The sequence below is a fragment of the Ostrinia furnacalis genome, unplaced genomic scaffold (assembly GCF_004193835.3).
Source record: "Ostrinia furnacalis isolate ACB-3 unplaced genomic scaffold, ASM419383v2 OfSCF4144, whole genome shotgun sequence".
Lineage (NCBI taxonomy): Eukaryota > Metazoa > Arthropoda > Insecta > Lepidoptera > Crambidae > Ostrinia > Ostrinia furnacalis.
In genome coordinates this window covers 393080-415668 of record NW_021134383.1, presented here as the reverse complement: position 1 = coordinate 415668, position 22589 = coordinate 393080, and the positions used below count along the sequence as shown (strand labels likewise).

The 22589-nt window shown below is 39.0% G+C and overlaps 1 protein-coding gene across 1 annotated transcript; it reads right to left on the bottom strand.

Annotated features, from left to right (window-relative positions):
• Positions 1–5394: 5394 nt before the first annotated feature.
• On the bottom strand, positions 5395–5978 carry LOC114358897 (uncharacterized). Its single transcript, XM_028313059.1, has one exon. The coding sequence runs from the start codon at positions 5746–5748 to the stop codon at positions 5395–5397; it is 354 nt and encodes a 117-aa protein (XP_028168860.1). The 5' UTR covers positions 5749–5978.
• Between the last annotated feature and the right edge of the window lie 16611 nt (positions 5979–22589).

Sequence of the window (22589 nt, the reverse complement as noted above, 5' to 3'; positions counted from 1 at the left end):
CAGTGTAAAAACAGTCCCAATAAAGTCGCCGTATATAACACACGTCTTTTCGTTACACTCTGTACCTGCCATTCGATAGTCAACTCTAATCTCATACACATAAGCATCGAATAGAAATACAGAAGGTTTATTTATAACAATTTTACACATTAGTAACAGTTTGTTTTCTTTCTTAATTAACTATAGATCTACAAAATAACAGATTTACTTAACAATTTATTTATTTATTTAACTATCGATCTTAAATCGTATTACCGGTTTCCTGATTCTTTTTGAATAGTTGCTTACTGGCTGTGACGGTGGTGCGGGCGGTTCAATAGTTAACGCAGTTTGGTTATCACTGTTGTTATCTTGACAATTTTTGTCACCTTCGGTATCTGAAGGTGTACTCTTTCCTTGTAAGGACAAATTAGTTTTTCCTTCATCCGAGATGGGCTGAGCGATATCCTCATTCCCCGAATTCCCCTTCGGTATCTGAAGGTGTACTCTTTCCTTGTAAGGACAAATTAGTTTTTCCTTCATCCGAGATGGGCTGAGCGATATCCTCATTCCCCGAATTTTGACTACTCGGACAAGTAACATCCGATAACCTAGACCTGCGCCGAATCTGATCTACATGTCTTTTAAGAAGTTGACCATCATTCCTAGCTATTGAGTATCTACGAGCACTATCACTTAACGCAGTCACTGTGCCCTTTACCCACTTGTCCCCACCTGAATACTCCCGCGCCCATACAGGATCCCCCTCGGCGAAGGGGCGCAGGACCCCTCGCGCCGCGTCGGCCTGCCGGCGCTGGGCGTCGTGCACGCGCGCCGTGACCGCGCGCGCCGGCCGCAGCTCGTCGAGCCTCGTGCGCAGCGCGCGCCGCTGTAGTAACATCGCGGGTGACTCACCGGTGCTGCTGTGCGCCGTATTTCTATAGGCTAACAAAAATGTTTGTAACGCTGTGTCGATATCTATTCCGTCCCTATGTGCCTTCTTGATGGCGCGTTTACAGATTTTAACCGCGTTCTCGGCGGCACCGTTTGAAGAGGGATGGTAAACGGGTGAGAAAAGTTGCTTTATCCCGTTATTTTTCAAAAATGCTTTGAACTCGGCGCTTGTGAACGGAGGACCCTGATCCGATACTAGTTCAATAGGCAGGCCAAACCTCGCAAACGTAGACCTAAGTGCCCTAATTACGTTCGTTGCCTGAGTACGTTTCATGTCAAATATCTCTATCCACTTTGAAGTCGCATCTACTAAAACAAGAAAAGTTTGATTTTTATAAGGACCTAGGAAATCAATGTGGATTCGCGACCACGGGCGATCATGATACACCCACGGCTGGATGGGGGCGCGCGGGGGCGCGTCGGCCTCCGCCGCGCACGTCTCGCACTGCTTGCACAGCGTCTCAATGTCGCGGTCTATGTTCGGCCACCACACATAACTCCGCGCAAGTGACTTTGTTTTCACTATGCCTAGGTGCGCGCTGTGTAGTTGTGTAAGAATACATTGTCTTAAACAAGACGGAATAATCATTCGATAGCCCCACATAATACAACCGCACTCCACATAAATTTCATTACGTCGTATGAAATATTGTTTTAATTCTTCCTCCGGACATACTTGAGGCCAACCCGTGCACGCATAAACTACTACTTTGCTTAATACTGTGTCATTTTTAATTTTATTTTTAACATCAGTACTTGTAATTGGTAAAAAGTTCTCAACAAAATTTACATACGTAACGTCTTCTTCATTAGGGTTTCTCACTGTTTTACATGGCAATCTGGACAACGCGTCTGCACAGTTTTTACTCGAGGGAACATACTGTATATCGTAGTTGTAGCCTGACAGCATCACGGCCCACCGCTGCAATCGTGAAGCGGCCATCACGGGTATACCTACCTTATCCCCAAAAATGTAAGTGAGAGGCTTGTGATCCGTCCTTAAAATAAATTTACGACCGTAAAGGTACTGATGAAACTTACGGATGCCATAAATGATGGCCAGCGCCTCCCTGTCTATCTGCGCGTAGGCCTTCTCGGCCGCGGTGAGCGAGCGCGAGGCGTAGGCCACCGGGCGCTCGCCGCGCGGCGTGTCGTGCGCCAGCACCGCGCCCAGCCCCGCGCCNCACAACAAGGTATAGTATTCCTCATAAGTTAATTTGGTATCACTTAAAACTCTAGACAAGTGCTTTTTAACAGATTTAATATTGGCCTCCCATAGTCCACCCATATGGGGTGCACCAGCAGGATTAAATTGCCAATCAGTACCATTCTGAGCTAAACTTTCAGCAATTTCAGGTGGCAAGTTTTTTAAGAAATTTGTATGTAACTCTTTAAGACATTTACTAGCACCAATAAAATTTGTACCACAATCACTAATTAGTTTTTGACAATGACCTCTACGGGCTGAAAAACGCCTGAAAGCCGCCAAAAATGCCTCGGTGCTCAGACTGGTGACCAATTCTAGGTGTATAGCTTTAACAGCTGTGCAAATAAACAAAACAATATATGCCTTTTGTGTTCTATTTGACCCACGGCCACTAAATAACTTAAGTGTAATAGGTCCAGCCAGATCCACACCACTTATACTGAAAGGCCTCTGAGGTGTAACTCTATGTTTGGGCAAATCTCCCATTAATTGTGAATTTGTTCTACCAGAATGTCTACAACATGAAATGCACTCTCTAATTATTAGCTTTACAAGATATTTAGCACCAATGATATGATATTTAGAATTAATGAAATTTAACATCAACTGTGGGCCCCCGTGTAATGTTTTGTGGTGTGCATCCCGGACAATTAAATATGAAAGTTTACAATTCTTTGTTAAAATAATAGGATGCTTTTTATCAAAATTAAAATCTGCATTACTGATTCTACCTTTAACTCTTAACAAGTCTTGTTCATCCAAAAATGGACATAACTTTCTTAACCCTTTAAAAATTTTACATTCATTTTGTTTTTTACTTTTTATAATATCAATTTCNCGCGTAGGCTTTCTCGGCCGCGGTGAGCGAGCGCGAGGCGTAGGCCACCGGGCGCTCGCCGCGCGGCGTGTCGTGCGCCAGCACCGCGCCCAGCCCCGCGCCAGCACCGCGCCCAGCCCCGCGCCGCTGGCGTCTGTCGTCAGCACCAGCGGCAGCTCCGCCGAGTAGTGCGCGAGCACCTCGCTGCTGGCCAACGACGCCTTTACCTTAGCGAACGCCGCCTGGCACTGGTCGCTCCAGTCGTACCCCACACCTGTCTTTAGTAAGCCGTATAATGGTGCCATGATAGTACTCAGATTCTTTATAAACCTACCGTAGTACATGACCATGCCTATAAATGCTCGTAATTCAGACACTGTTTTAGGTGCGGGCGTTTTGAGAATTGCCTGAACCTTATCTGGGCAAGTTTGGATCCCTTCTTTGCTAATAGTGTGACCAAGATATTGAACGGAATCGGCAAAGAACACACATTTTTCTTTTTTTACCTTTAAACCATAATTTTGTAAACGCTCGAAAACCTTGTGTAAATTCGCAATATGGATTTTTTTTGTAGCTCCCGTGATTATGATGTCATCTAAAAATACCCCCACATTAGGTAAATCAGCAAATAACTGTTCGAGTCTTCTTTGGAAAATACCTGGACTCGAAGACAATCCGTAGATCAATCTATTATACATGAAAAGGCCTTTATGCGTATTTATGACTGTATATTTTTTAGATTCATCCAGTTCAAATTGCGCGTAAGCTTGACTGAGATCAATTTTACTAAAGTGTGTTCCCCCTTTTAATTTTACTAATAGATCCTCCATTCTTGGCAAGGGATAACGGTCAACTTCTATAACCTTATTAAGTGTAATTTTATAATCAGCGCAGATTCTAATGTTACCGTCCTTCTTAACGACTGGCACGATCGGCGTCGCCCAGTCCGAGCGCTCCACGGGGGTGAGGATACCGTCGCGCACCATCTGCTCGAGCGCGCGCTCCACCGGCTCGCGCAGCGCGTAGGCCAGCGGGCGCGCGCGCAGGAACACGGGCCGCGCGCCCGGCCGCAGCGCGATGCTCACCGCGCCGCCCGTGAACCGACCCAGCCCGTCCGCGAACACTTCACAGTACTTGGAGCTGAAATGCGACACGTCAAATTCATCATTATTATTATGCAACAATGACACATCAGTTTCGAATGCTGGCAACTGTATGTTTAATGCTGACATCCAATTCCGTCCTAAAAGCACTGTCTTTCCGTTTTCAATTACATACAATTCTAATTTTTGTTTCCTATCCTTAAATTTAACGAGTGGACGCACTAAGCCCACTGGTTTAACTGTCTCGCCGGTATAATATCTTAATATTAACTTGGAAGGCTCAAGTGGCAATTCACTAAAAAGTTTACGGTAACATTCCTTACTGATACATGATATTGCACTCCCAGTATCGCATTCCATGTTAATATCCCTGCCATTAATGTTCAACTGTACAAAAATTGGTTTACAGTGTGAGGAAAATAATTTACAAATGTCAACAAATACTACCTCTTCGTCGCCTGAGAATTCATCCTGTTCTTCGCCGTCTGGATGGGTGACGTCAACACGATGTTGTTCCGTTACGTTGGGACACATGCGCCGTAAATGTTCCTTTCTGTTACACACTCTGCACACGTAGTGTAGATATTTGCACGTGGCCGCCTCGTGGTCGGCGCCGCACACCCGACACTGCCGCTGCCACCGCGCACGCTCCGCCGGCCCCGGCGTCGGCGCTGCGCGGTTCTCACGTCGCTCGCGGGCGCCTGTGCGCCCCGCTTGCCATCTTCCACCGCGCTGAGCCGTCACGCCCGGCCGCCTGTTTGCCGCTGTCGCTTGATAGTCCACAGCGACGGCCGTGTCCTCCGATGTCCGTGCGTGACCATCGACGACGGCGGCGTCCTTCTCGGCCGCCTCCATGCTCACTGCCAGCGTATACGCCTTTGCTCCGTCCAATTCGCTTTCAGCAAACAATCGTTGACGAATTACCTCGCTATTTATTCCACATACGAGTTGATCATATTTTAAACTATTATGTTGCATTTTTTACTATAAAATTATCACTTCACGGGATTTATTGCAACAATATCTATTTTAACGGTAAATAATATTTACCCTCCCGACGTTTCGGCTCGGTTGCACGAGTCATGGTCGCGGGCAGACTGAAGAGATGCGGCGTCGTCTGCTCCGGCGCGATGAGTTTTCTTCACCCACCCGCATTTGCACAATATTTTCGTCAGTGGTACAGTCAGTCCGACAAACTACACTAACAGTGTCCGGGTTTCTCTGAGACGGCCTAGAACGCGATTTGTACTTCGTTATCACCGGATTCCACGCTGATGATAGGTTAAATCCATCTCGATTGAAAAAGCATAAGAATTTCAATCGAGAAGATGGATTTAACCTACGACATTCGACATTCTTTTCAAAACCGCCATATATTCTGCAATACTTTCATCAGGCTTCTGTTTTCTGTTTCTGAACTTGTATCTTTCTGCTAAAATGCTCGGCTTGGGTTGCAGATGCTTAGTCATAATTTCCGTGAGTTCTAAAAATGTCTTTGACTTCGGTTTTTCGGGCGTACACAAATTCACTAATAATTCATAACTTTCAGCACCCATCACAGTAATTAATGTCGGCACTTGTAAGTTGCTAGCGATGCTATTTGCGAGAAAATACTGTTCTAGACGTTCCACGTATAACTTCCAGTCGTCCTTGTGCAAGTCGAACTCAGCTATTTTACCAATCGCCATGATTTTTATTACACACGCGTAGGTTTGTAATCGTTCCTGTCGCCACTGAAGAGTATGTAGGTAATATAGGTAACCTAACTATGCACTGGATGAGCCTAATGGAGAGCAATGAAACACACGTCTTACTATTGCGGCTTGTATTCGAGAATGAACGACCATACAAAAGTAGGTACACGGCACAGTTATAAAACTAAACTTAGGACTACCTCCCACTAGAACAATAATTTTAATATGTGAATCTACCCATACATTACAACTCTCACCCTCTTTTAGTCGTGTAAAAGCCCTTTGAAGTACAGTCTAAACACTAAGTTAGGTCGCGGGATGGTGTAGTGCTAATAATTCTTTCACGCAAATTATTGCTTATCTAACATATTCAAACATGCACATGTCATCCAAAATTGATTGGCGGGGTTATTAGACGCGAGTCACGTGACCCGACGAGACGGGGGCCGCCGCCGCCAGGGCTGCCAGGTCTAAAAACACAAAAGCCGGACTCGGTGCTTAATTTAGCCGGACATTTAATCCTAACAGCCGGACATACCTTTTTTAAGGATGTCGCAATAATTAGTATCATGCCTCTTGACTATCAACAATCATCTTCATATCGGTAGCCCAACATCCCATGCCGATGTGTGCTCGATATTATTCTGTGGCTCGACTTTCGACTGGCTCGGCAGCCACATAAAAAGCCTAACAAAAGACGGACAGACCGGTTAAGAGAATATTTTACCGGACAAGTCCGTAAAAAGCCAAAAATGTCCGGCTCGAACCGGACACCTGGCAACCCTAGCCGCCGCAGACATTCCAATTTTGAAATTCGAAATTTCGAATGTTAATTTGAAATGCAAGGGTGTGACCGCGCGTGGCATACAATCTGGCTAGTTTAACTAGATACGCGATACAACGAAATGTCTCTACCTATAGTACTGGACATGTAAATCGATCGGGTCTATCAAATGGCAATGCCAGATTTTGTATGGAAAGTGGCGTCTTTTTTTTTTCGCGCGGCCATCGACCAAACTTTGTTTTTTGATTACAAAATAGTGTAATAAACCAAACTTACTATGACATGTATACCTCTAAACTCAGTCTGAACTGAGTTACGAGCATTAGAAGTTTGATGATTTTCATACTAGATTTGCTTTTTGTGCGCAAGTTTTGTAAGAAATTGCAACAAAATATTGCGCTATTTTTTTATTGCGCTGATTCTGCTCCATACTGATGTCTGGAGCCTTTAATGGATGGTATTGTTTGTTTACACATACAATCTCACTATTTTGTTGCAATTTCTTACAAAACTTTGCGCGCAAAAAGCAAATCTAGTATGAAAATCATCAAACTTGTAATGCTCGTAACTCAGTTCAGACTGAGTTTAGAGGTATACATGTCATAGTAAGTTTGGTTTGTTACACTATTTTGTAATCAAAAAACAAAGTTTGGTCGATGGCCGCGCGAAAAAAAAAAGACGCCAATTTCCGGCATTGTCTTTTGGTTGATTAACGAGGAAGTATTTAAACGTTCCATTCTACGCAGCAATACTGAGATTGCATGTGCATTATCGTTTTAATAATTTATCGCTAAAGGACATGCTTGCAGCAAAAACCATAGGTTGATTGAAAGTACTGGTTTTGTAATTAATGCCTTTGCTTAATTATTTATTACAGATATTTTATTTTTAGTTGCCAACCACTTTTGTTTGCACTGTAAGTATAAGTACACCCAAACATACCTACTCTTATCGAAAATCTTGCGTTGTTTAATATTTTAATACCTTTCTTTAAGTAAATCTTATTTCTATGATGATTTGAAAAAGGATTGATTACTTTATTCATATTATTACTCATTACATACTTACTCTCATTAATTACTTACAAAAAACAGATGTCCAAATTGCTACACTTGCCAAAATCGTTCCAGAGCGTTCACCCTATTAAAGCCCAGTTCACACTTGCGAGTATAAATTTCCCCTTTAGTTATAATTGCAGATAATTCCGTGCGGTGTGCACACATGAGGGGTTTCGGCGATCCATTATGGAGGCTCGCGTGTGGAGCTAAGAATGTTGGGGAGACAGTGTGGACATGCCTTTATTTAATTATTATTGACGGGATAGCAACCATGTACCCTAATTTTTAATTACTATTTTGTGATCATGATAGTTTAAACAATATGATGCCTTTATTTTTTAACAAAATGTCAAAAAAGTAAGTTTTTTGGATTTGAAATTGAATTTGGGATTCCTTTATTGCCGGTATATTTACTACAGTCCTTCTGCGATATCATAAGGAACATTCTGCTATCAAGGAAAAATACACATCTATGTGTGTATTTTTTCTTCATTTTTAATTTAAAAGCACTACGAACTTTTTTTTCTGCTTAGCCCAAAGACAGAGGCATAGAAAGCCTTGGAATTAAGTTCGCCTTATTTACTTACTAGCGGCCGCCCGCGACTTCGTACGCGTGGATCCCGTTTTACCCCCTTCATCTATCTTACGTGGTTTAGATTTTTTCATACAAATGTTTTTTCCCGCTAACTATACTATATTATAAATTTTACCAAGGATCCCTAATTTTTTTCTAAATGAAATGTAGCCTATGTCAAATTGGAAGAATGTAGCATTCTATTGGTGAAAGAATTTTTTAAATCGGCCCAGTACTTTTTGAGCCTATTCATTACAAACATACAAAAATAGGTACAAATCTTTCCTCTTTATAATATTAGTGTAGATAAATTAGAAATTTTCACCCGAGGTTTTGGTAGTGGGTACTTATTTCTCCCTTTCCCATTCATTTTTAAAAGATATGTGAAACTAAAGATAGGAGATCCTGTAAAAAGGATTACTTTTTATTAGAAATTAACTTGTGCGAAACTTGCATAGCGAACTCTACATTTTTCTTTTATTAAATTTCGAAATCACTTGTTTGTGCTTGTATACATTTTTTTGCATTTCTAAATCACGTATTTGTTGTTGTTTATGTTATCTAGGTATATCCACAATATTCCATCGTCGGATGACGGATAGCCCAGACACGGCCATTCGTTTCAGTCTCATGTACGATATTCATAATCTATTCAGGCTTCCATACAACCGCCTCATTTAAAAGCTGTATTTTTGCTTTAGTACCGTTTTGATGGATGCCCTTTGTTTTGTTTTACGGGGAGTTTAGTTAGGATTATATATTTACTTGCAAAGATAACAGTTATTTAATTTTTATCATGATCTGAAGGATCCAACTAAGTTTTGTTAAATACTTAATCAATCAGAAGCAACAATTTAAATAAATTCGAATCGAAATGATCTAACGTTGATAATCAAGTTTCTTATCTCAAATTTTGTTTAGCACGTCGAACCAATTGCTATGGATGTGTACTTAAGTTTACAATTTCCATGGTGTTATACCTCTGTGACTTGATCATACTCTCAAGTCACGATTTTTCAATTCTTTTCAGTCTAGTAGTAACTGGCTAAGTACGAGTATCTACTGGCAACAAAAATAGGGCGACTAAGATTTGCTTCATCTCAAAGTCAACCATTTATCGAGTTTTTGTGAAAAAGTTTAGTATTTTTCTCCGTAACCTGAAGCATAGACCTCGCGTGTGTGAGTGAGAGCCATTATACTTTAGGTTCTATAAAGATAGATAGATAGATAGATAAAACGTTTATTTGCATAACAGAAACACACATTACAAACAGAGAGTACCAAAAGTAGGATAAAATAGTACCCTCAGGACAATATTATGACATGGTATGGTAAAACAGAAAGAAAAAAAAACATTATGACATAATAATTATAATTTTTGTCGGCCGTTTGGTGTAGTGGTTCAGAACGGACTACTATGCCGAGAGGTCCCGGGTTCGATTCCCGGCCGGGCAGAAATTGAAATGATGAATTTTAATTTCTGTGACGGGTCTGGGTGTTTTCTATGTATAATATGTATGTATTTACAAAAAAAAAAGTATATAAGTATGTTTATCCCGTCGTCTAGTACCCATAGTACAAGCTTTGCTTAGTTTGGGACTAGAGGCGCAGTGTAAAAAAAAACAAAAAAAATAGGTACACACATTATACAGAAAATATTATGTGTGTCGCAGAAATGTAAAACGGCAATAGCTCAGTAATTGGTTTACTTAAAAGCAAACCACTGATTTTCAGCTATAGCCTAAGGACGAAAGAACGAATAAAAGCTTTTCATACTGCCAAAAGATATATTAAAGTTTGTCCCAAACCTTCGCAGGTAATAGCACCCAAGGTCGCGTACGTGTTGCGCCGCAGCCGGCCGGGATTACGGGATCGCGCGTAATACGGACACGCGCGAATTAGGATTTACGCGCGTATTAGGATTTACGCGTATCGCGCCGGTTTGTTTTGGGACGTTTGCGTTGGAATAGTGACCGAGGTCACTATTCCCTAATCCACACGTGGCGGAAATGGCGGACAGATGGTTTTGTTCTGTGTGTGATAGTTGTTGGAGGCTGCTGCTTGCTGGCACTGCTTTTCAACACGTAAAATTTAAAATAACTAGAACTAGAATTTTTTTTTAGTTTCAAATACAACTAACGTTAAAAAATATAATAGCTCGACAGCAGAGGTGGAAAATATCTGGTTTTGGTTATTTTCAGCTGTAAAAAACCAATTAATTTTCCAAAACAAGATAAATATGATCTCTTATCATGAGTCTCTAAACGTCTAACTGAGCCAATATAAACTAAATGTGATGAACTGATGACTGTATTTACGACTCAAGAGATGGACTGACTGTCATGATTAAAAGCGATCGCAATAGACAGACAGTGTCCAATTATATTGTACAGTCCCAACAACAAGGACTCTCTCAAATTAAAAATTATGTTAAGTTTAACAATTGCTATAAAAACCAGATTTCCGAATTACGCAGAGCCTCTACAACCGAATTCGCACAAAAATTATTTGTAAACAAAACAAAACAAGAGCTTAATGATCTCCTCAACCAGATAGCGTATATAAAAAATCAACATGCAATTTGGAAACGCGAGACGACCGGCGGACGAGTGCGCCACTAAAATAATAGCAAATAAAACAAAAATATAGGAAAAAGATACAAAAATTCGGTTAAGTAGCACATGAACCGAAATGTTGCGGGTTGCCCTCGAGTAGATGCGAGGCACGGGTTCTGGAGTGGGGCCATGAAAATCGCGGTTGGGATTGTCTATGAACGGATTACGGCACTACATGCAATTGCAATAAGAACAGTTTTTTGTGATGTGTTGTCATCAAACTGCATTGACTTCAAAACTTCCTAGCCGTAATTAATCTTTATTTAGTTTAAACGTTAGAAATTCGATAGAAAATTGAAGCCTAAATGACTTTTTACAATAATATTTTAAGGAAGTTAGATCAATCACTTTTGATGTTCTCCAACTTTGATTTTTTTTTCTTTTATAAACACGAAAGTCCCCACAGACCCGATGTAAAATACTTATTTTTACCCGACTGCGCCAGAAGGAGGAGGGTTATTTATTTTTATATCTAGTCACATTACTTCTTTTTTTTCGCTCGCAGAGTTGCTAAAATCAAGTGGCAGTGGGCGGGGCACATAGCTCGTAGAGACGATGGCCTTTGGGGCAGGAAAGTTCTCGAGTGGCGACCACGGGCTGGAATACGTAGCGTGGGCAGGCCTCCTACTAGGTGGACCGACGATCTGGTAAAGGTCGCGGGAAGAGCCTGGATGCGGGCAGCGCAGGACCGTTCATTATGGAAAACCTTGGGGGAGGCCTTTGTCCAGCAGTGGACGTCATTTGGCTGAAACGACGAAGACGACTTCTTTTTTTTATTTATTTCCTTAAGATCTTAGCTCGTCACTAGTGATTTCAATAATCCACGGGACATATCCCATACATTAATTAAAAATGTGACCGCTTTTCTACTGGCCCAACTGAAACAAACGCTACGACTGGAGCAATCCTTTTTTTAGCTCTCCTCTCCTTCACCGGGAAATGACTTTCTGACTCTTAATCTCTCTGGCAATCTCATTAAAAATTCATAACTCAAAACTGCGAAAAATGAAAATTTATAGGGTCCCGAACTACCTCCGTTATAGGCTTAGTTGCGATACGAACTTTTAGTTGAAGATGAAGTGTGGTTTATCTTTTGTTGCATTCAAAATTTAAAGTCTACTTTAAGTTTCAATTAATCGTATTTTTTTACTAATTGCGTTTAGAAAGTAAGACGGTAAAAACTCTTTGTCAAGATGGTAACTTAATCTAAATAAATAAACTCTTAAAAACAAACTTCACCAAAATAATTATAACGAATCATGGGAAACCTAAACTTTATTTCAGTCTCAAAGATAAATGTTAGTTGTAAATCTGCAAATTAGGTATTTTTCAATTTAATTTGGCAATTTTTTTTCCAAAATCGTACTTAAATATTCGACTTAGTATTCGAACTTCACAGGAAGCCACAACTATGATACGAGTATCAACCAATTTAAAATGTCAAATTCAAATAAGTCTATCTTAACCCACATTTCTAGCTAAAACTCATTAGAGAACTTAATGCAGTCGACAAATTAATATCACCGCGGGAACAAAGCGCAAAAATCAAAGTTCCCGTTTTTCTTCCAGCCAGGAAGAGCCGGGAAAAAAGGCGGAAACCCGGGAAACAAAACGATGCACGGCTCTATGCTGTTTTGTTCACTTTGTTTAGGAAGTGTTATTCTGCTGAGGTAGTTTTTTCTTTGAGTTTGTGTAACCCTTTGCGATTTTATTACGTCATTTCGTGCTTTTAGAAGAGTATTGTGAGCTGTATTTGACAAACGCATCTTAATAATAGACATAATTATTAAGGTCTTAAGACTCAAATTATATTTTTGTGTTGGAAATTAAAGGGTTTTTGATGAAAATTATCTCTTATTCCCTTGAGTGACTCTTTAGTCAAGATCAATAATTCAGAATGAAGAGAAAAAAGTGGCAGAATGGATGTTTCCGACCTAAAATGACTTTAGTTAGTCAAAAAATTATCAATCATAAATATCTAATAGACAACTCCATGCTCCCAGTTTACCAGAGTAAACAAGAGAGGTTCCCTCTTCCATGCAAAATGAACACACATCGTAAACAAAACACCATCACCCATATCGTTTACCAAATCAAATCACATTAAAACACATGGACAAAAAAAACCCTCTTTCATCTAAAAAGTCCTCCGGGGAGAATTCGACACAGACGCAAACGGATACAGTATACCCACGGATACCGTATACGGCAACGGATACCGCACAGCAAATGGATGTTGATAAGTCGGTTATATCCCGCCGGCGATCGGATTCATATCCGAATTAATAATCTCGATCCGATGTGGGAATAACTTGTTACGTGTGACGCTGTGACGCGATGTTAGAATATGGTTGGATGAGGCACTTTTTAATGGAAATTGAATAATTAGCAGATAAGTTGTTTATTTCAGTTGTTGTATCTATCAATATTAGATAAGTGACGTTACATAAGAATCTCAATTTTGTGAGTATTTACAAAGTGTATATTCTATTTTCCAGTAGTATTTTTCCCGTAACATACAACTTTGATTCAAATATCTTCATTTTGGTTCCCATCTTGGTATATCTCATGAAGGTTCTTTTCATAATTATCTAGATTCCTAACTTCAGTGGAATTTAAATTTAGACTATATAACACTTTTTTATAAATGACACTAGATCACTAACAACACTGGTATCAGATTAAGGAGAGGCTTTTGAACCTCTCTATCGTTTCTGACTAATTTTTCGTTAACATTTCTCTATGTGTCATTTTTTTAGTCTGGTTGTTTGTTAGCAGAGTTAATTACAGTTCTAACTGGATTTTGACTTTGTTAAATATCTTTTTTTGAGAGAGTATAATTACCACGGAATGACAAGACTGTTTTTTTACTCGTAAGAGACATCGTCTCTATTCTACTCCACATTCGTAGCTCTACGTTTAAGAATATTAGGTAGATTCAATTTCCTTTACAATGTTGTTGATATGTTGGCCACTAATGCGATTTAAATGTGTTTCGCCTCAGTACAGTCGTGACGTATGTTTGATTGTACTTTCGTCGATAGATATTTTGGTTCACTAGCCTTTGCTTGGTTGGTCTACAAGGGCAATTTCGGTGTGACACGAAAATGACTGAAGAGGTATCTTTGTACCGTAACAAGGTAAGTTTATTTTGAAAGGAATAAAGAAAGAAAAAAACATTTATTTGGTAAAAAATAAAACTATAAAAAAATTTCGCTCCTCTTATGAAATTACTACAAAATAGGACCGAAATATTACACATATTTCAATAAAGGTCTACCGCTTAACTCAATCAGTGTCTGAGCAGCACGAGAGGTGTGATATTGACATTAAGACGTGACAGGGCATACGAATCTGAAGTCTCGCTGACGTTTGGCCGTCACAAAATAAGGGTGATTTTGCCGCTTTCATAACCTTAGGAACTGACTAAGTGAAACGCTAGTCTAAACCTTTACTTACCTCAAAGTATTGAGCGCAAAAAGAAATCAGCAATCTTGCAAAGTTGACATTACACGTAGGTTTAGGGACATCCCTATTATCCGTGAAGTGTAGAGTTCTCACAATGACTTCTATCTCTGCTTCAATTGACTTATCATATCATCCTATCCTACTTCTACTATATAATATTATAAATGCGAAAGTTTGGATGTCTGGATGTCCGGATGTTTGTTACTCTTTCACGCAAAAAGTACTGAACGGATTTTGTTGATACTTTACAGTATTATTGTTTGTAACCCAGATTAACATATAGGCTATAATTTATGCCGATCTGTGACACTAAGTTTCACGCGGGTGAAGCCGCGGGCAAAAGCTATATTCACTTAATTAATATATTTTAAATGCGTAGACCGACAATCCCAAAATCCACCCAAACCAGACGTTCCAATCGGAATGCGATACAAGTACCAAATCCTAATAACATCCAACTTTCGCCACATGCAGGGGCAGTTAGTAGTTTGCTAACTAATCCGTACCTATTCTGGAACTTCCCGGACGATATCATTGTTCTGTCCGGCGATTGGAAGCGGGAGATACCGAGTCGGACGGACCAGAATAAGGGGCCCGCTGGAACGTCGCAAATCTAACGTATTCCATCGCTTGTTACTGGTTACGATATACTAGAGTATTGTTGCGTGTGATAGGGGTATCTGTATAGAGTAGTGTCTAGTCTTATTCATCGAAAACTAACATGATACGATAAGTAACTTAAAAGTAAGGACAGCTTACGTTAGCAGTTTGTTTATTTTTAATAATAGAGGTCAATTTTACCCAAATAGGAGTCATTGTGTCATCATCATCATCATCTCAGCCATAGGGCGTCCACTGCTGAACATAGGCCTCCTTCAATGCTTTCCATGTTATCCGGTTGGTAGCGACCTGCGTCCAGCGCTTTCCTGCTACCTTTATGATGTCGTCGGTCCACCTTGTGGGTGGGCGTCCTACGCCACTGCGTTTTCCGGTACGCGGCCTCCATTCCAGAACCTTGCTGCCCCATCGGCCGTCAGTCCTGTGTACTATGTGCCCTGCCCCCATTGCCACTTCATTCAGTCATTGTGTAAATTAAAAAAAACGGCAGTATTTCCTTCAGTAAAATCGGTGTTAATTTGTATGTATTAGTGTGTCATGGACTACTCGTTTAATGAATAAGGCTAAAAAGACATATTGATTGTTTTTCAGCAACAAAACCTTTGCCAAAAGGATAAAGTTACGAAAAAAAAAAAACTCCATTTAAAAAAACTATCACAAGCTGCAGTTTTCAATGGTTGTCAAAGTTAGGTGGTTCAAAATAACCAACCTGGCATGCGCGCCACAATAAGCGGTTATCTCGCCATTTTATCGATTTTGCCCATACATTTTGACGTTTAAAATCATCGATAAGAGTACCTATACGTGGGACACTATTTAAGTTGTGAGCCTAACTATGAAAACAAAGTAGTTTATTACTAAAATGGTATTGATTGCGTTTATTGGTATTGTCTTTCATGATTTATGTACTTTTTAATGTGTCCGAAATACTTTTCGTAGCATTTTTTCCACTCAGCTTGAGGCACCTCTAAAGCATGGTTTTTGACCGCACCGTCTGTTGCTTCTGGCTACATAAATCGCTGTTCACGCATTTAATTTTAATATATGGGTACCAAAAGAAGTGTTTAGATTCCAAGCAATAATTTTGTGGCGTTGGACCTGTTTATCTCATATTTTGAGTGTTCAAATAGTCAGTTGTTTGACGAGACGTGTAAAAGCTCACATTTTCGTCACGAATGGCAATTTGACTAAGCTGGTCAGTTTCCCTTATTAAACTGAAGACTTTTGGGAAAAAAGTGGCTGTTTACTATTAAGAATTAACCATTCTAAATTTCTCTAGTGACGTTTCTGTCACATAATAGGATATTTCGGAAAAATAGGCGACCGTAAGTTTCGAAGTGTTCCGAGCGCATGGGACTTTTGTTGGAATTGGTTCATCTTAAAACACCTCCATAGTCGATAGCTGTTTATTTTCAAGATCATTATGCATAGATCCTTAATTCGTCAACTGTCACAATTTTAAAAACGGCTCTTAAAGATTTTTAAACTTATTTATCAAACATTTCCAAGGACTCAACGACACAAGCGTCCTATTGAGCGTTTGAAAAATTTTGTGACATCCAGTGAGAAAAAAACGTATTAACCATAACATGGTCATAGAATATTTTATTACTGCTAGTGGAATTAATGCCTAGGATTATCTCAATCCTACGATATATCACATGATAAGATTTCTCTTCCATTTTTCTGACAACATCAATGTTTTCCGCCACAATTAGTCATTTTGGACGACTTTCGCAAAATTCACTGATGAGCCAATGACATACAATATTATACTTCTTAAACTAGCGTTTTACAATGGTAAAGGATAGATCTTTATCACCAAAAGTGAAATTTAGCTGACCGCTTCAGTTTTGTATTGATTAACCACGTCAAAAGTCATAATAAATTTTCGCGCGATGATTTCCGCAAGTCAATTCGACGTTTTTGTGGTCAAGACATTTTTCAATTCAATGTTAATAATGGAAAACGTGCTCAAATGACAAAAAGTTTTGAACAAGGTTATAGTCAAAAATTACAAACTTTTCATTCAAAGTATCAGATGTCGTCTAACAACACGTTATGATGTCGAGGCTCACAACTTAAATAGTGCCCTAGTATCAAGGCGCACATCCTAGCCCGGCTGGTATTATCATCTCTCGCCATATACCATCTGACGGAGCCACGATGTGTACAAACTGGCGTCACAGCCAATCAACAATTTGAAGACGTCAGCATCTTGCTCGTCATTGGACGGATGACTCGCAGTCACAGCATTGCGGACTGTTCCCATCTCTAAGATACCTGCATTCGCCTTGCTGTTGTTAAAGGAATTTCTGTTCGTCTCTGGATCACTGAAGCTAGTGAATTTAAGTTACAGATACGTTATTGGGTGAATCAGAATTTATGATTGTTATATTTCCCCTAATGTCACCTCTAAAACGACCGGCAGCTAAGTTCGTTGCGGGTCCAATGACAGTTTAACTTTCCCCCGGGACAAACTTGACCTTCACTGGTTGGGTTTTTATTAGCGGTCAAGCTGTAGATCCTGGCTACACAGGAGTTGTAGCGGTTGGAATGAGAGGTGGGAATAGTCCCGTTCCTCTAATGTCAGAGTGATGATTGACAATGAAAGCGACTTGCTCGTCATTGGACGGATGGTTCGCAGTCACAGCATTGCGGACTGTTCTTATCTCTAAGATACCTGCATTCGCCTTGCTGTTTCTAAAGGAATTTCTGTTCGTCTCTAGCTAGTCGTTGCTTTGATAGTTACAATGATGTTAAGCAGGCAGGGAAGATATTGGGTGACTGTACAAATATTCAGAGTTAATTATCGCAAGTGACAATAAAGTTAACAATTTCAATCATTTTAAAGGCTTTTTACGCTTTAACAAGGTTGCAAAAAAGTTAAGATCACTGGATGATATCATCGCCATCAGTTGCCTTAGTCTAGTGGTTAGAGTTGGACAATTTCGACTCGGAAGGGAGTGATCTCGGACGGGTTTGATTCCAAAGTGGGGCTGGGGGCACGTACAAAATGTTATTACGTTTTAGTTTGGTTACAGGCTTTAAATCAACCAGATATAGTCTAAATTAATCCAAGTATTATTGCGTACGTCGTAAGACATTGTAAGATAACTAGGTATGACAAATCTTAAACTTAATTAGTTAATTTTAACAAGGTTAATACTTCTATTGTTAGAATCCACACGACATAAGCTTTGCCGTTCTATGTCACCCTGTGCGTCCACGCGCACTGTGAAACCTCATAGTAATGTTTGTGAATACGGGCGTAAGAATCCTACTGGAGCACTATTAAAAAAGCTATTTCAAAATAAATATTAGCCAAGCATTTTAATAACCACATGAGCAAGCTAACTAAATGCCTTGATTCTAATAGAGAACCTACATACACTAATGGTTTAATGACAAGGGAAATTACATACACATACTAATATCACAAAAGTGGTTAATGAACGAAAATAACTCAAGATCTAATCGCATATCAATAATCTATAATGTTTGTTTAATATGCGCTTGACATAATTTATATACCGTTCTAATTATATACTGGGAAGGAAGTTGAGTACGTTTTAGCTTAAGTAAAGTTATAGACTAAGAGCCAGTGAACGCCAATCATTAATAAAGCTGAAAGTTTGTCAGCGCACTTAACGCATTACATAGGTTACGATGGTGCATCATGAAGTTTGGGTCATCGTTCCCAAAATTTTATAAAACTTTTATGTTATAGCGTAAGTAAAATTACAATCTAATGAAATACCGTAAAGGTTACACTGGCGTTCACTAGCTCTTAGTCTATTATGTAGTTTAGGTTTTAGAACTAGATAAACGCGTTCCTATATTTTTAATCGAGTCTTTTATAACACAGAATAATGAAAAAATGCTTATAACGATGTGTCTCCAGTCGCTAAATTCTTATCTTAACGGTGATTTTAATTAAAATTTACAATAAATAAATACTTATTAAAATAATTTAATTTTAAAACTTCTAAGTAACTGTTTAAAAGATAAATTTCACATAAGTAAAATAAGAAGGTATAACGAGCATCCCGACTGTGCGATGCAAAATATTGGTAATGTGTTTTGGAGTTTATTTCAGTAGATATTTTTGTGTTCCAGTAAATTGTTTGATGAATTTAAAATAATAAATAATAGTGATAACTAACGAATTTTTGCAGTGGCACTTGCGATATCTACAGGCAAACTTAAACCAGTACAAAGGCATCTATGATAAAACCGACTCCAAAAAACCTACACTAAAAAGTAGAAAAATAATTACTAATTTCCTGCTTATTTATTAGGACGAATTAATATTTATGTAGGTATACCATGATTGATATTTTTGGAGTCGGTGCAGGTAAACTTTACATGTTTCATAATCTTGGCACCGACTCCAAAAGTATCAATCATGGTATACCTACATAAATATTAATTCGTCCTAATAAATAAGTAGGAAATTAGTAATTATTTTTCTACTTTTTAGTGTAGGTTTTTTGGAGTCGGTTTTAATTTTTTTTATAAAATTTTACTTATTTCTTGCTTTTTAGTTAACTAATTATTACCTTGATGTTACCACTGAAGGTAGGCAGTACATTGACACCATATTCTTCATGTCTAGTGTAAATAATATTCCCTACAAAATACAGGTTACCATATAGGAAACCTAAAAAGATCTTAAACCGTCAGCCCACCTTAAAAACATGAAAGAATACAACTGTTGGTCTAATTTTGTAATTATAATATTTAAAGAATTATCTTTCAACTCCAAAGCATTAAGGAGTTGTACCTACCATGACCAGTTCATCATGATGAGATGATGAATATCTGATGTAAACACTTGAATAACTTTAGAAACTATACTTATCTATAAAATTAAAAGAATTATCCTCCAACTCCTAAGCATTAAGGAGTTTTACCTTCTATCATCAGCTCATCAATATGAGATGATGATTTCCAGGAGCAAATACTTGAATAAATTAAGAAAAAGTTTGAAAAACGATATACGTGCCTATAAAATTTGAGGGTTGCCCTTGATTTCCCTAGGATCCCATCATCAGATCCTGACTTGGTGACAATGGGACCACCTCAGAAGTGTACCCTATCGAACAAAAAAAGAATTTTGAAAATCGGTCCACAATTGACGGAGTAATCGGTGAACATACATAGAAAAAAAAATACATACAGTCGAACATATAACCTCCTCCTTTTTTGAAGTCGGTTAAAAACGCCTAAAAATTTCAGGCCCAACTATTTATTATGCGCTAATGTCGTCTCTATTAATTGTATTATAAGGTACGTACAGTTGCAGAATCTATCGCAGGTCCATAGACTGTAATCCCATTTGCATGTATGACAGAGCAGATAGGGAATCCCATCCCAGATCAAGGGATTAGGAGACGCGAGACCTGATTCCTAATGTAGGGGATGCCGGGAAATTGGGGATTATTCGCTTATTTGAGATATGTTTGTTGAGTGTTATTGGGTTATACGAGGTTATTACTTGAACCGTATTGATACTGATTCATGATAACCTTGTAAATTAACGAAGAAAGAAATACTGCTAAAGTCTAATTAGATAAGAACTATTTTTGTCGAAAATATATTTTTCTACAGTCAATAAGAGACATTTTAAAAATGTCGGGCAAATGAAAATGAAATTATTGATACATTTATTGATTTTAAGATTGTATGGATTTGAGACTGCAAGACTGAGACTCTGTAAGTGGCTAGAGTTACTGTTTTTTACCTGGTCAATTTAGAGCTTCTTAGCAACCTAGCAAACTGAAATTATAAATGTACATGTCTACAAATAATAATACATACTTATTTATTTATTACTTTCCACCTATTTTAATATCATTCACTAAAGCCAAGAAGCAACTAAACTCAACTAAACTACAAACCGCACGAAAATAGCTCACCACCCACGGATTTCAGATTGCATTCGCCATAAAATTTAGAATACACAGTTAAATGTATTTCTTATTGCATGAATAATATCGTGCCAACAAAGGTTATACTTTAAGTATGTTAGTGTATTGCATTAATGCAATTTAATCAGCGAGCACGCATCACGAACGTGCGCCCACGCATCCACTGTGGCAAGCTCGTAAGGCATGCTCTTCAATGGCGAAATTTATCGCCTACTTTCTAGAATAATATTATAGTTGCAACTTCCTTTTGGTGTGTGTAGATAATATCATTAACTTTTCCTAAGCATAGGAACAACAACGATACTAATCGACTCATAACTCCACCATGTTCTTCTGGTTAGAGAATAATCAAATTATCTTCAGCCAGAAGTCCTGGATTCTTCATTCATGGTCACAAAACTCTGGATTGTTGCAGTCGGTAGATTGTTAAAAAGGTGCTTCAGTGCTTTCTTTACCGATACCTAATAATCATTTATATCTAAGCCTGAAAAGAACTAATCTTTTATTTCGTGATGCCATCTGGTAATGGTAAGTTACACTCGGCACTCAGGAACTCCGAATAGAGAAGATCGCATTCCAGTTTCTTCAAACTGATTTAGACATACACAAAGAGAGGTCATGAGGGTTACGAAACCAATACGAGCTACAAACGATACATAGAAATTACCTTTTTGTATTTTGAAGCAAGTATGCCCAATTTTCTCTTCACGCTTGCCAAAAAGGTTAGCCAATGTCAAGATCCTGCTAAACATGACTGATTCTCCTTCTACCACGATCCCCTCACAAAGTTTCAAATAATGGCTGTCACTGGAACACCTACCTTACCTAAGTATGCACATGCTAATGTAATTTAAACAAATGGTCGCGACAGTGTGTGAGAAACGGCGGATAATCGAGGTGACGGCGCTCTCAGTTTATGGCCGAAGATCTGTCCCCGAGACTAATGTCACGTGACCAGATACATCTATATTTGAAGGGGAATGTTACGAGACGTTTTTGCTTTGAGGTAACACCTTTTAAGTGGTTTGGTGTAAGTAAGTGCTTTGGTGCTTTGTTTTATAGGGTTGCCAGTTAACCAGTAAGGATGTTAGTATCTTTTCTTTTCCTGTCACTAATCTTAATACTGATTAATAGGATATTTGCTATGTTGTTTCTTATAGGACAAATATAGTCAGGCGTGCTAATAATTTTCTGATGGAGTTTTCGAGTGGAGATGGCAGGCCTCGGTAATTAAAGAATGCCTATCACACCGATGCGACCGGTGCAGGACCGGTCTTTGTGGAAATCCTTGGGGGAGGCCTTTGTCCAGCAGTGGATGTCTTTCGGTTGAAACGAACGAACCTCAACAAGAAGAATGAAAGAAGTCTAGTTCTTTGGTGTCCTTTGGCACAAGTTTACGTCCAGCAATGAACTGCTTCTAGTTGACGATCGAGTCATTTTGACGATTTTTTCAAGTTATTTATAATTTTCAGATCGAGTAATTTCTAAAAATAAACTCAAAGTCTCTCCATCTTCCTATGTCTAGCATCTAAGTGTTGATGGATCAGATACAGCACCGTTGCATAGTATATCATAATTAAGCACAATGGGAGCCGGTTGCACTCGCGGCAGTATACAAGAAAAAAGAAGAATTAGCGAACAAATTTTCTAGTAGAGTTCTCGGGAAACTACGCCTTGCTAAATATAGAATACCTATTACTAAAAAGAAGTCGTGTTGTCAGGTGGCTATTGGTATGAGTCTGACTTCTAGTAATGAACTGCAGCAAGATACAGGTGTTTTTTGTT

Coding starts and splice junctions, on each gene's coding strand:
- LOC114358897 (XM_028313059.1), bottom strand. CDS start 5,748: ATGGCGATTGGTAAAATAGCTGAGTTCGACTTGCACAAGGACGACTGG.